This window comes from Tyto alba, unplaced genomic scaffold (genome assembly GCF_018691265.1).
Source record: "Tyto alba isolate M040663 unplaced genomic scaffold, T.alba_DEE_v4.0 Super-Scaffold_1, whole genome shotgun sequence".
NCBI classification, from domain to species: Eukaryota; Metazoa; Chordata; class Aves; order Strigiformes; family Tytonidae; genus Tyto; species Tyto alba.
Window position 1 is genome coordinate 38,371,248 of NW_024881261.1, and position 14,962 is coordinate 38,386,209.

At 44.1% G+C, this 14,962-nt stretch overlaps 2 protein-coding genes across 5 annotated transcripts in view; both read left to right on the forward strand.

Annotated features, from left to right (window-relative positions):
• Positions 1–5,133, forward strand: part of MCU (mitochondrial calcium uniporter) — a 101,899-nt gene extending 96,766 nt beyond the window's left edge. The window contains exons 7-8 of one of the 3 annotated variants that reach the window (XM_042789091.1): positions 1,718–1,834; positions 3,051–5,133. In XM_042789091.1, coding sequence (XP_042645025.1) covers positions 1,718–1,834; positions 3,051–3,128 — 195 coding nt within the window. In that variant the 3' untranslated portion in view covers positions 3,129–5,133. Of the gene's footprint in view, positions 1–1,717; positions 1,835–2,489; positions 2,586–3,050 lie in introns of those variants that run through there. The other 2 variants (XM_042789079.1, XM_042789090.1) reach the window with 2 other exon arrangements.
• Positions 5,134–5,359: 226 nt separating this feature from the next.
• The window catches only part of OIT3 (oncoprotein induced transcript 3), a 29,701-nt gene continuing 20,098 nt past the window's right edge, over positions 5,360–14,962 (forward strand). Inside the window, exons 1-2 of one of the 2 annotated variants that reach the window (XM_032986698.2) lie at positions 5,360–5,400; positions 14,377–14,751. In XM_032986698.2, coding sequence (XP_032842589.2) covers positions 14,508–14,751 — 244 coding nt within the window. In that variant the 5' untranslated portion in view covers positions 5,360–5,400; positions 14,377–14,507. Of the gene's footprint in view, positions 5,401–8,942; positions 10,685–14,376; positions 14,752–14,962 lie in introns of those variants that run through there. The other variant, XM_042789097.1, reaches the window with a different exon arrangement.

Below are 14,962 nucleotides of genomic sequence, written 5' to 3' on the forward strand. Positions count from 1 at the left end.
TTAATGAGGCAAAGGTTCAGGGATCTTGGAAATGCTTTTGTTTAGGTGTTTCTCGGATCTGCCTTCTCTGGATCCTTGTAGTTGTGATGGACTCTGTGTGGTTTTACTAGTACGTGGTTTGTTTCATCACTCCCATCTAAACTTTATAATCTCACCTCAGTAATAAGGGAGGGAGGGCTCAGAGAGTCTCTGCTGTCACAAGACCATCAGAATGGATGCTGCAGGTGTTCCGGCGTGCTGTCCCAGGGGGTCTGTCAGCTGCATCATTTCAGGGGCTGGAGGACATGCATGCCCCTATCAGGGCTGCTGCAGTAGTTTCTGCCAAGTGCAGTTAGAACTTCTGCCATGTTTGAACTCAGGTTTGATGCTTTAATTGTCATCTGTATCAATTAGTACCTCTTCTGCCAGACGCTAAAGTCTTGGTGTTTCAGGGATGGTATGGCACTGAATGCACCATTTCTCTACCTGAGAGCCCTGCTCACTGGATGCATACCGGATACAGAGGCTGTGTGATGTTCCAGTGCAAGGGACAGTTACCTTCAGCAGGCAGACCTGTGCTTTGTAGAGGCTATGTGGGATTTGACGTGAACAGCTCTGCTGCTCTGAGTTACCTGCATGCTTGAAGCAGCTGTGACCTTCTGCAGTAGAGTATCCCTGGCAACAGCTGGGGTATTGGGTTCTTGTTCTTGCTTGCATAGCTTGGTTGAGAGATGAGCTCACAAGCAACTGTTGTTGCTTTAATTAGCCATTGCATGTTTATGACCTTAAGAAAAAGAGAGTAAGGGCCGCTTTACAAAATCTTTCTTCTGGTATTTATAGCTTTTTTTTTTTTTTTTCCTTTCTCCCCACAAACTTGTCAGTATTGGAACCCTGAAATGTGTTAGTTTTTGTTCTCCCTGCATGGAAGGATTCACACATTTGGGATGGGAGGGAGGTGATGGTAACTCACTTCTGGGGTGTAACGTACTAGTAGATAAGCAAATGACTGACTACTGGGTTGGGCTGGGATGGAGCTCATGTTCTTCATAGCAGCTGGTAGTATGGTGCTGTGTTTTGGATCTGTGACCAAAGCAATCTTGACAACACACCAATGTTGTTACTGCTGAACAGTGCTTGCACAGTATCAAGGCCTTCTCTGTTTCTTGTTCCCCCACCCCCCTACACCACTGCCTGGGAATAGGCTGGAGAGTGGTGACATGTTGAGAGGGGCCACAGCCGGGACAGCTGCCCTGAGCTGACCAAAGAGATATTCCATACCCTCTAATGTCATGTTGAGCAATAAACTGGGGGTGGAGTGGGGTGGTGGAGAGGATTGTCCAAAGTAGATGTTGCTCGGAGACTGGCTGGGCATTGGTGTGCTGGTGGGAGGTGATGAGTGATTGCTTTTGCATCACCCTTATGGGTTTTTTTTCTTCATTTATTAAACTGTCTTTATCTTGACTCTTAAGCTTTTCTTGGTTTTTGCCCTTTGGATTCTCCTCCCTCCTGCATCCAACTGCGGGGGAGTGAGTGCGTGACTGGGTAGGGGCTTAGCTGCTGGCTGGGGTCAGCTCACCATACTGGGTGAGCTTAGACAATGCTGTCTGGTCTTGTGCTTTCACTGACAGAAACTAGTCATCCTCCCAAAACACACCTGATACGTACTGTGCTAATGGTATCCTGTGTTGCACTCTGTTGTGGCTTTATTCCTATTTTCTCTCCTTTTTATTCTTTTTAGGAATATGTATATCCAGATGCCAGAGACAGACAGTACTTATTATTTTTCCATAAAGGAGCCAAAAAGACACGATTTGATCTAGAGAAATACAATCAACTCAAGGATGCAATTGCTCAGGTAACAAGAGTTCTTCCAGAAATAAGACAAAGAAATTACTGCTTGCTAGTTCTTAGGTGCTATTAATAGATGCACCTTAAACAAGAATGCATGTATCTTAAGTTTTCAGCCCATTTTCTTGTCACAGCCCCAGTGCAATCACTGTGAATCGGCTTTGATATACCCAGGAATAGAACTGCTGGATGTGTAAATCAAAATGAAACGGTTGCCTATATCTATCTGTAAGGGCCTTTTAGAAACTGCTGGCAAATCTTGAGTTGCTTCAGGCACTTCATGCCTCAGAGGAGCCTAATTCAAGATTTCCTTTCTTCTCAGCTCCTACACACCAGATGGATTTAGTGAGGAACGAAGACTTGCATCCATTCAGTTCATGTCTTCTTGACACAGCACTTCAGTGCACTGGTTGCAGTCCTGGAGAATAAAGTACAAGAAATTTAGCTGTATTGTTAGTGGCAATGGGGCAGATTTCTCATACTCTGGAGGCAGATGCTTTTGGCAGACTGTCCACATTGTGGGATCTGTTCAACAAAGGAGTTGGGTAGAGATCCCTCCTTGTGTTTCTGAGAGCCTTTCTGCAGAAGGATGGCATAAGCAGAAAAAGCAGAGCTACCACATTCTTTTTCACTGCTCTGTATCATCATCTGTTTATTCCCAGGCTCTGGAAATGACAGTGTATGATATCCAGGGCAAGATGTGTTCTCCTCCTGCCTCGGAGAAGGAGCTACACAAGGAGTAGAGCTTTCGTGAGAGTAAGGCTAGGCTCTCTTGGTTTCACAAGAAAACCCAAAGGTCTTTCTGGGTTGAATATGTATTTTCTTGTGTGGCTGTGTTGGATATAGATACCCTTGGGTGGCTGTATTTTCGTGGAGCTTTTCTCCTGGAATCAACCATTCCTATAAATCTAGTTGGGTTTATTGTTTGTTTTTCTTTTTTTTTTAAAAAAAAAAAAGTTCCAGTGAGTTTATGGGATCAGATCTTCCCTATCGTATTCCCTTTAAGTGTAGACAAGTTTAGAGAAGTACAGAGTAAATGTCTTTAAGTGCTGAGAATGGTTTTCCCAAATATGAGCCTCTGGCTTTGTTTTACTTTTTGAACGGTTCCCTTCTGGACAAGAAAAACGAGGAAATACGTAAAATCTTTGCATTCTGTAAAGGGGAATGGTATTGGGGAAGGTGCGTTGGGAGCTTGTTCTTCATAATGTGTCTTTTACTTTTAGGCAGAATTGGACCTTAAGAGGCTTCGAGACCCACTGCAGGTTCACCTGCCCATCCAGCAAATTGATGAAAAGGACTGATCAGCAAAGAAGCTCTGAACCCTGGCAAAAACCTGTTCATAGCTCTTGCCTTTTTAATTAAAGCATTGCAGGTGGAAGCTGGGAGGTGGTGGAGGGGTTTTACCTTTAATCAAGAGAAAGGACTGTAGGGGGGGGAAATTCTTAAATATGAAGATGGGACATTGTGGATATGTTAGTTCTGAAAAGGGCTTGGCAAATAGTCACATTTAAAAACTGTCTGAATGTCAGTTGTGTACAAATACAGGATGAGGGGGGGTTCATGAAAAGAATGTAATGCTGGGGCGTTAGGAGTATCTTCTTCCAGCTTTGCAGGGTCTGCCTCTTGATAAGACACCAGCAGCCTGCTTAGCTTTTTAAATTTTCCTTTACCTGGTTCAGATCTCTCTTTCTCTCTCAAAAAAACACAAAGGAGAAAAAAAAAAAAAAAAAAAAAAAGAGAACAAAGAATTCAAGCCACTTGGAGCTATGACTGGTGATCAGAACTTGCGCTCCACCGCCATTAACACGCACACTTCTGATCAGACCTGGTCTCTTTTATAAAGTTACTACAAGACTGCTTTCTACTGGAAAACCGTGAGCTTCCACTTCCCAGCCCACCTCATGTGCTCCACTGACTTCCTCCTTTGCTTATTTGTAGCCCAGATTGGTTGTAGCCAAGTGAGAGAAGGAATGAGTGTTCTTCTGGACATTTGATAATTGATATTTTGGATTATTCCATAATACCTATATAAACTTCGTGTCCCAATGCCCTTGAGCTCCTTCTAGAAATCAATGGCAGCATTGCATGAGAAGTTTTTTTTGTATTCAGTCTTAAGGGAGGGAGATTCCCCTCTTCCTACCCCAAATCTGATAGTCACCTGGACTATGAAGTTATGAAGGCTTAAAGGATTATGAAACTGTTGCAGAATCATGATTCTTGCTTTTCAGTGAACAGTTTTGGAACATGGAATAATTAAACTTGGTGTTTGATTGCTTGTGTAATGGGATAAAAGGTCTCGTATATATGGTCAAATCATTTTCCTTGCCCAGAGGCTTTTTGAAAGCCTGGGGCTCTTACAGTGCAAGACACAGAACTATTTCAGTTCTCTAGCGCTTCCCCCAAATTAGGTAGCTTTAAATGGACTTTGCATCCACAGGTCAGAACTTCTTAGGAGTGGCTAATGACATCTCTTATTCTTAGCTAAAAGAAAGAGGAAGGAAAGTGAACCCCTTGCCCTCTCTTCTAGCCAAGGCTAGCTGATTTCTAAGCAGATAAAACATCTCTTCATTCAAAGCAGGTCAGTCCGTTTTAGCATCCTGCTGATAAATACTGTGGAGACAGGATGAAGGTGGGAGAAGGGCACTAAGCTTCACATACAGAAAGACTGGCTGCTTTTTTGATGTTTCACTACTACTCCTCATTGTGTCATAGAAAGAGGTTTGGGGTTTTGGTGGGTGGTTTGTTTTTTTTTTTTGAGAACCATGTTTTAAAAAAAAAAACAGGAAAGAAAACAACACATCAGTATTAACTAGATGCCAGGTGCCTTGCAGGTGTGGAAACACAGCTGGGATTGCTGCCTCTTCTCACTCAATGGCATGTTGGACCGAATGGGTGCATGTTTCTAGGTGTTTGTTTTTTTTTTTTTTTTCCCTTCCCCTTTTCCTCTGTCTTTCAATTTAATTACATTGTGTGATTATTTTTTATTTGTTTTATCCTGTTTGTGTGGTGAGATTTAAAGGGAAAAAATTGAACATGGTCCTGTAGCTGAATCCTTCGTGTGTTTTTGGGATGAGGGAGGGAGCATGGAGAAAAGTCCTTATTTAAAAAAAAAAAAAAAAAAAAAAAAAAAACAGCAACAAAAAACAAAAACTGAACATGTGTAAAATCCTGTATCATTTATGAAATATGTATAAAAGAGCAATGTACTTCTGGAACAATAAATAACTACTCAATTTTTGAATCAGTGCTCTTGAATAACATTATTTTCCCTAGCTGAGAAAAGAATATGCTATGTGTGGCAGCTGTCTCCTGAGTTTCCTCCATTTCTTTTTGTTTAGGTTATTTCTTCTTGACCTTACATCACTGAGGCTGTGGTGATTCAGATAATAGCTTTCCTGAAGAAGCTCAGATGGAGACCTTGCTGCCATGCCTGGCTGCGTAACACAGAGATCTTGGGAGCAGTTGAGGTGGTGAGGTAGAGATATTTGGTCTAACAAAGATCTGCCTTTGTTTGGCCAGCAGAGTAACTCCACGTGGAGGCTGACAAAATCTGGAGACGTGGCAGGTTGCAGGGTAAGAATATATATGGGTGTGTAATGCCCAGCAACCTAAAAGGTACCAAGTGATGTCAGTGTATTTTCTATATTGCATTCAAGTGCTGTTTCAGATGAAAACTGAAGTTTTAAGCTTCTGCTACTTTCTTTCTGGGCCCTTGAATGGCTGAGGTCTGATTTGTCACGGTGACATATTCATTAACTTTGGGAATCAGCAGACTGTACTTTGTCCTAACTTTATGGGATGTTCAGATAAGATGTTTTGTGCCAGAAGGTTTTTATCATGTCCACTGACTGATTAAAAAAAAAAAAAATGCTTGGCCATTTTTTCAAACTGCCAACTCTCTTGTGTTTTTTAAAGTTGGAGGGGAGGGACTGGAAGCTGCTGGTTGTTATGACCTACCTTTAATCACTGTTGAAACTCAGTTCAGGAGTGCTGACAAACCCTCTTCCTCTAAGCAGCCCCTAGTCTGCTGCTGTGTACAGATGAGCTGCTGCCCTCCCCAGGCAAATTTCTTGGAGCGATTTCGTAAGTCATCATCCATTCTTGGCATCCAGAGGAACTGAAGGCTTTGACATCTAGCACCAGAGTCCCTATTTTGAAAACAAGAAAATGCTCTGACAAAATTGTTCCTGCACATACTTTGGTGGTGTTCTAGAGGTGATGTGGGAAAAGGAGTAAAATAAGAGTCTCTAACTGTACCTTGAAATATGGGCTGTCCGGTGGGTTTTGTTAGGCTGTACCCCTGGAACATTGCTGTCCTGCTCCTCTCTGCACCACCAGTGCACGCGTGGGCTCTGCCGGGGGTAGATGATGTGCCACAAACCTCAACCTCAGATCTCACTGCTTCTGCTTTTGTTGCCCTTGAATGCTGAGGTTGAAGGGAAGGGTGATGTTTGCTTGCTCTCCTATTTACGCTGTTGTATATCAACATCAATATCAGCACCAGCCAGGCAGGTACTAGGGTCTTGTCCCACTGGCACCAGTTTAAGAGCAGGCACTGCTGCCTGAATCTTTAACATTGCATTCTTAAGACCCTGTGAAGGATCAACAGCAGGGTGCATTGCAGTGCTCGGGTGCTGCTTTTTCTGCCAGTTATGCATTTGGTTAACTTCTCTTTCATCTTTTTCTGTGAGGGAGACTTCAAATAAATACATGTAAAGTTCCAAGCTGTCTGGAGAAATGCATTGGGTTGCCTTTTTGACTTGCCACTGAGGCTCTGCCTTCCAAGCCTTTCCAGGGGAGGTGTTCATGGCTCCTTTTTCCCAAAGAGCAAAGAAACACTTTCTTTTCCCCTGTAACAACTCCTACCTGTCAGGCAGTGTTGATGATCACCTTGCTGCAACTTCTTACACTTGGTGGCTCTAAGAGGCTTTGCATGGTGCTCTGAAGCTGCTGTTGGCTGTCAGACCTTGGCACTATGTCAGTCAAGTGAAGCTGGCCAAGTTGCCCTGTCTTTCTGAGCCAGTGGAACCATTTCTTTGATTTCCTCTGTTTTTTGTGTGGAGTTGTAAATGCAAACTGCTTTCCTTAGTGTCACATTGTATGACTCTGTTTTCACGTAGGAAGGAGATTTTTATATCTTAATTTTATTTTTCTGCCTATCCCAAGAGATTCCAATTCTTCTCTGAAAAAAAAAAAAAAAATCAGTTTTATTTGTATATGGACATGAATGAGGTGGAAAGTGAAATACTGGCATGGAAATCAAACTTCCAGTGTATCTAAGCCCAGAAGTATGGGAGAAGATGGTGTTACGCTGTGTCATTGTGGCTCTCTGCACTTGCACAAGATGGATCCTACTCCTGTCTCTGCCCCTGGCTAGTTTTGCAATTATGGGTGTATGCTGTCTGTGCCCTAATTCTTCTATCCAGAAACCGAGGATCATGGAAAATGCACTGCATTCTGTAGGGCCTGTGGAAAAACTCTCAAACACCGAGTTCTGCTTCACAGGGCTCTAGTAAGGGAAGGGAAATAACTGCTACTCTTCGGTAGGAGTTATGTACTTGTCTGATTTTAAATGGGTTCTTGGTGTTTTACTTGTGTTGGCTTTGCTCTTACTTCACCAAATTCATGTTTCTTCTCTGATCTTAACAGCCCTTCCCATTGGCACTGTGTTCTGGGACAAGTTGTTTACAGCAGCAAGGTCTATCTCTAAGTCCTTGACATCCGTGCAATCCATCTCAGCAGCTTGTCAAGGCTTATTGTGAACAGACATCCTCGAATCAATCACAGGCAGGGATCCTGTCGTCTGCGCCGGCTTCTCCTCTGTCTTGGCGGCAGGAAGTGCTGATTAGCTCTTCCGCCTGCTCCTCCTAGGCAAGCTGCAGGAGTTACTCCTGCACCGAGATCCCTTCTTCACACACCTCGCTTCTATCAGACGTCGGTGTTTCTTGAGAGGTGGCTCATACGAAGACAAGGCCAGCTTCAGAAAACACCAGAGCATCTTTATCCATTAGTCCATTAGTACAAGCAGAATGAGGCTTTCCAGCCTAGCCGATGCTTTGAAGTATTTGAGTTCATTGTGTAAGGATGGGGAAGCCCTGCAACTCTGGGTAGGTCAAGAAGTGTGGTTGCCGCCTGCAAAATTAGCATCCTTTCTTGCATTAAGAATAGGCATACCCAGCCTTAGGCAGGAGCAGGTTTAGAAGATCCTGTCTCTTGGGTCCCAAAATAAAATTCCAATTCTTTATTTTAATACCGTTTTCCTTCTTAGCTGTTAACCCATACTGATTATTATTTTTAAGAAATACTGACTTGATCCTGATTCTTCTTGCTTCTTGGGAAGTCGGGTTCATTCATCTTTGTGGTATGGAAATAGAGGTCAAGAGCAACAGATTTACCAGATCTGCTTAGAGAGCACAGGCCCTACACCATCCAGAGTACTCCATTGGAATTGCATCCTCCCTCCTCGAGGGCCTGTTTGCTGGAGGGTTTTTTCTTTGGTTTTTTTACACCCTTCCCCTCTTCGTAATAATTGCTCCAGCTTCCTTTGACATGAATTTGCAGTGGCCTACTCGAATACACCCTGCTATTGTTTGTGGGGGAGCAGGATCTATGCATGTCATCCAAAATAACTTGTAAAAAGTGCTGAGTTGCCTCTGCTGGTGCTTTTTCCAGAAGACCGAGATAGTCTTTGTCATTCCTGTGGATCCCAAAAATGTTTAGAGGCAGCACACTGAATCTTCTCCAGCTTTAGGCTGTTTTCTTGAATTAGATGTTATGGTGATGTGGGGTAGCGTCATCTCTGGGAATGCTGGGGCATCTCCTTTTTGGAGAACTTGATTTGTGACACCTTTGAGGCTCAAAAGTGCTATGATGCAGTTTATGTCTCTACGTTAATTGTCAGTCACTTAGATGTAACTGTCAAAACATTACTCGTGTCAGGCCTAATACACCACCTACAAAAATAAAAGCAGCTGGTAATGAAATGGTTCAGAGAAATATGCACACCTCTAACACAAATAGAAAATCCAATTCAAGCTTGTCAGTTTTATTTACCTGGGACCTTAAGTACAAATCAACCTCTTAATGTAAATGGCAAAATATAACTTCCTGTGGCTTGATGTATTATTCTCGATTCAATTTTAGTTTCTCTTCTGGGAATTCACATAATCGCCTTCTGAGGGTTATCTGCCCTGCTAGCTTTGCATAGTGAATTTGCTCTCCTTTCCTGTTGTTGAAAGAACTTTTCTGGTACTGCACAGCTGTCAGCACAATACAGCCACAAAGGTTGTTTGTTTTGGGGGTTTTTTTTGTTACTTTTTTTTTTTTTTCTCCTTTGAATCATTCACCACTGAAAAAGATTTTTGGGGTGGAGCAGAGCAACATATTTCACTTCACTACCATGGGAACACCCAGATGGAGAGAGGCCATTGAGAACTTGATAGAAAGTACAATCTCTACAAAGCAGGAGAATACCCTGCTGCTTCTTTCATGCAAAGTCAATATGAAAATAACAGAGCCATTTTTTTCCTACTGGGATTTAAAGCTAGCACCTCAGGCTTGACTTTATTCCTTATGCCAGCCTGCTGCAGAGCGGCCGGGTGCAAAGGAACTGGGGAAATGCCTACAGTTGATTGTGCAATTACTGTAGGCTTAGCTGTCCTCTTTGCTGATGGGGAGCTTTCAGCCTGCGGTTGCTTTCCTGGTGGAGAACTGTATGACCATTGTTCATAAGCAGGGAGAGACCTGTAGATGTGTATATGTATGTACTAAACCCAGAGCTTTAAATCTATTCACTATAGTAAGAGCTACAGCTAGTGGGATGAGAGGGAAGATCCCTTTCTTCTTATTTGTGGTGTCCTTGGTATCTCTCCCTGCCAGCTGCAGTGCTTGGTCTGCTTTGGTAGAGAACAGATTTCAGTGTGCTACGTCTCGCCTAGAGCCAGAGCGTGTGGGTATGACCTGCTATTCAACCTAGTTTGGCTTGAACCACTGAGGCAGAGGTTCTCGGTTTTGCATGGAAGTTAATTCAGTAATGTTGGGTTTTTCCTTTGTTGTTTTGTTTTTGTTTTTTAAAGGCAGAGATCATAAGGCTACTGCAGAAAAAAGTCCTTATTTGCCTTATTTGATAATCTCACTGCAATGGTCAGGTTGTGTAACCAGGAGTGGAAAGTGTCTTTGTGTAGCATAGGAACAGCTTATTTCCCTGTGGGACACCAGTCTTTCACTTTGACTGATGTTCTCATTGTAGCTCTGCTCCGAGCACTCATCTGCAACCTCTGCTCGGAAGGATCAGTTCTCCTTTGGCCACTATTTCCTGCAGTTAAGGCTCTCTAGGCTGGTGTTTTCTGCCTGTGGGGAGCCATGAAGTCATATGACTTGTGGAAGGAGCAGAGATAACAACAAGCACCCATCTGTTCTTCTTTTCCATCTCTTTGGGATGTCCGGGTGTCCCTGGTTAGAATTCTTCTCCAGATAAGATAGTGGAGGTGTCACTGTGGGGCAGTCCGGCCAGAAAACAATAGCGGGTTGAGTCCAAAAACCAAGATTGATCAGTGAGTACGTCTCTGTTGTCAATAAGGGGCAGAGCTGCTCTGTGGAGGTCAAGGCTGGAGCTGTACCCCACATCCCTTCAGCTTCTTCCTCTGATAAACTTCCAGGAGAGCTATCACACTTGTTCTTCAGAAAGCTTGGGGTCAGAAGCTCCGCTGAGAGTAAGGCTGCAAGAGCCATAGCGTGTGCAAGAGCTTCCAAGCCTCCATTACTTGGGTGATAACTGTTCCTTGGCTGAGTGGGATGTTCCAGTACTTGTTTTTCTGCGTCTGCTTTGTCATCCAGTTGCAGCCAGTGTCTTCAATGGGTGAGTAAAGAGGCATTGCCTTCAAGCTTATTTCTGTTTGCCCTCTTTAGGGTTCATGTTGAGCCTCGGTATTCTTAGGTGAAAGACTAGAAGATCTGAGAAATATCCTTTTTCTTTGAAGGTGAAGTTCTTTCCAACTGGAAAGAGCTTTCTGTCCCAGAGCATGAAGCCTCCCGTATTGGGAGAACCTTTGCCGCCAGGGCACTGTGGGATTTTCCTCTCCCTTTGGAGGACAGACTCCAAGTAGATATTATGCTACTTTTTCACCTGCTTCTTTGACAAATCTTAACTGAACTTAGTGTCATAATGCAGCGCTGCTCAATTTCGTTGCTCAGTCGTGCCAGAGCAGAGACCTCCGGTTACACAGTACACACAGGATTAATCTCTCTGAAGAATGGTGGGCTTACGAGTGCTTGCTACAGCCTGATTTGTCATCCAATATATATGCTAGAATGTCAACTAGAGAACTAATGATATCATCAAGTTTACAAATTGAAAAGCTTTACTTCCTAGCTAATGCTTGTCAGGCTGAATTGCTCAGGCCTTGCAAGAAGTGTTGGGGAGGAAAAAAATTGAGCCAAGAAAAATGAAAAACAGAGGAAGCTGGAGACAGTTATATGTCTTGTGCAAAACCCCCACGCTTTTGTTGTTTGGGGAGAAGCAGTGAGAGGTTGATCGGTTCCTTCTATGTTTGTGTGGAGTTTTTTCTTAAAAACTCAGATTAGTTTTCAGTAAACCGTGTTGCCAAAGACTGCTTGGTGTCTGCAGGGAGGTTGGCTTGGAGCAGTGCTGGGCAGTCCAGGGGTGGCTGTGAGGGTCTGCAGTGTTCAAAAGAGCACTGTCTGCTTTTTCAACTTGCTTGCTTCCCCTTCGCTCCTACCTGAAACTCAGAGAAATGACAGATGTGAGGGTGTGCTACTCCATTCCCCTGAAATGCCTTCTTCCATCTCCCTCTGAGCTGCTGCATGTTCATCTCAGTAAATTTTATCTTTAAATTATCTTCTGAATGTTTAGGAGACAATGGGATCTCCGTAGATGAGTGTTTTGAGTCTGTCTACAAAGGATATTTCATAAAGTTAATTATACTATATGAAAGCTAATGAGAGTGTGTGTATTTTTGGTGTTGCCCAGCTGGGAAGCTGACAGGGCATTCCTTGCTTCGCCTCGTTTGGCTTTTAACAACACAGAAACCTTTTAATCTTAGCCCGTGACTCACCCTAAGGCCATACCTAATCATCTTGTGGAAACCGAGTGAGTTACGCTGAGGGAAGCCCAGAGGAACCTCCGTTCAGCTGCATGCAAAGAAAAGGCAGGACCCATCTTTTCCTGTGACAAGAAGTCAAGCAAGCTTTAGGAGGGTGGGATTTAACAGTGCTGCTGCTGCTGCCTGTGAGTAAGGGGAGGCACCGGTGCTGCTCAGGAGAACTGGGCTGATTGTGGTGGGAGTGAATCTGCTCCTCTGCCTATCTCGTGGATTATGGCACTAGAGGTTCCCTTCGTAACCCAGATCTGCACTCCCTGTGCCAGCTTGCAGCTCTGCAGCGTGCTCATGACTATGACAACTGCTCCTGCCTTTTCTGCTGGATTTCAGGCCAAACAAACATGTCTATGGCTGGGGAAGACATAAGGATGTTTGTCAAAAGAGATGTTCTGTTTGTGAAGAGCTACAAGATAGCATGTCAGTGGGACAGATATTTACAGAGGCTGCAGCTAAGTAAGGGTGACTTAAAGCATGTTTTCTGAAGCACTTGTGGTTGCCACTTCAAAGTTAGTGAAGCAAAGCAAAATAATGAGCCAAGAAGGTTTGTCTGCATCCTGAGCATTCTAATAGAAACAATATATGTCTCCCTGCCTCCCCCGCCGCCCAAATTGCATCACCCTATTGTTTAAACAAAGACAAAACAGAGAGTGCAGTTTTAAGACTTAAAAAGAAATGTGGTGTCGAAAGTAGAGAGTATTCCAGTCTGAGATACATTAAATCAGAATGGTTGGCTTTATTAGCCTAATTCTAGAAAATGGTAACCGATTTTCCTTACTCAAGACAGTATTAGCATTCATTTTGCTTAATAGGGAATAGCTAGTCATGGGTAAGTAGTGCTTAATGGGGTATTAAATGTAAGTGAAAGTGAAACCTCTGGACTTTTAGTGAGTAAGCTGCTAGATAGGGTTAATTAGAAGAAGACTGAAAATGTAAGGAATACTTTAATTCTTTGGTTTTTTTCTCCCTATGGTATTCTTACGTTTTTAATTGTTTGCAGAAGGTTCAGAAAGGCCTCGGAAAAAGGACACGCTCCTTGAGCACTGCATGAACAAGACGTGCACATACTAGTAGCTCCATGTGTTTATATCTTGCCCTCCCAAACACTCACTTCACTCACAAACATCTGATGTGTGGAGATCAGGAGTGTTTGTGGGCTTGCAAGGAACAGAACTGTGTAAAGAATTGAACACGTTGCTCCCCAGAAGGCCCTGATTCAGACCTTCGTGCTCTCTAGCTTTTAAAATAATAATAAAAAGGTACGGGGAAGCCCCTTCAGATGCAGGGAGGCAGCAACATGACACAAAACCACAGTAGATACTGTGAATCGTAGAGGTGGTTAGCATTTAGCAGAGAGGGAAGTGGGGGACGGGGTCTCTGAAGGAGACCAGGGCACATCTAAGTGGATCTGTGAATACAGGGGGGCTGCCACCTCTCTCTCTTGCCCCACTGCAGAATTTTACAGACTTGCATGGGTTTGAGTTACAGCTCTTTCAACTCACCTTGGCGTAAATGTACATAGCTCTTGGGAGAGACAGTGGAGAACAAAACTCCAGGTAAATGGAGCAGCGTCTCTCCCTCCTACCTCACCTCTCCAAACATACACCCTAGGTTAGAGACGGCCTGCTGGGCTGTAGATCAACTTCATTGTGACCTGGGAGAGCAGTTCTTATATTTAGCTGTTTAAAACTGTACCTGGTAAATTTGTTGTAGCCAATAAATTCTGCTTAGTGATTGCTTACAATTACATAGGGGTCTCATAATTGCAATGGAGTATTTTCCTCCTGTACGCCTTAAACGTAGCACTCCTGTTGCATATCTTGCAGTTCACAGTTTAACTGATGCTTTGCCGGGTGATCTCTGGCTTGTGGTTATGGCAACTCAACTGTAAGGGCTGACACGGGCTACGGATGGATTTTGAGAGAAGCTGCATAACCTGTCTGAGGTCTGCCCCTTTTCTCCAAGGCATGTGGGAGAGTTACCGGTGACTTCAGGAGGGGCTTGCAGATGCTCAGTTGGTAGTTGAACAAAGAGGTGGATATCCTAGGCTAGATCCAGTGCTCCCAGGATGTATTTTCTACAGCAAAATCACTACCTGGACCTCAGATTTGTTTCTATATATGCATATATATATTTTTTTTTTCCCATCGTACTCTACAGCAGCTAAACAGCAAGTCAGACTTGCATAATGTTCTAAGAGCTCTGTTAGTTTACTTTTTCTTCCAAGACTCTGAAGCTGAGCTGTCAAAAATTTCCATAAGGCAATTAGTTAGCTGGGATCACTGTTTCTCCCTGGGGATCCTTATCTATCGCAATGATTCCTTTAGGTCAGAAATAGAAAAATAAATTATTTTGCATTCCTTACAACTAGCAGTCAACAACTTGATGTGACAACTACCAGATATTCTCCTTTGTGTCTTGCTGCGTGTCTCAGCCCTGGACCCCTGCTCTGCCTACATCAGCCTGAACGAGCCCTGGAGGAACACAGACCACCAGATAAACGGTTCCCACGGCCAGCCGACGTGCGACAATCAGATCGACGGGGAGTGGTATCGCTTCACCGGCATGGCTGGCGATGCTATGCCCACCTTCTGCATCCCGGAGAACCACTGTGGCACCCATGCTCCCATCTGGCTGAACGGCAGCCACCCGCGGGAGTCGGACGGCATCGTCCCACGCCAAGCCTGTGCCAGCTTCAATGGGAACTGCTGCCTTTGGAACACCACGATTGACGTCAAGGCGTGTCCGGGCGGGTACTACGTGTATCACTTAACCAAGCCCAGTGTTTGTTTCCATGCCTACTGTGGGCGTAAGTAACCACCGAGATCTATTTGCTGCAACTCCCTTTGTCCCCGTGATGCGGGAGGGGTAGTGAGCATCCGTATGCCTGCAGGAGGTGGGGACTGGTTTCTGGCTTTCTCACCCAGTTCAGGTGATGCAGTGCAGATGGTGGCCTGTCTATATGAGAGCGATTAGGTAGTTTTACCTCCGTGAATTCCCTAGCCTTTGTTCAGCTAGCG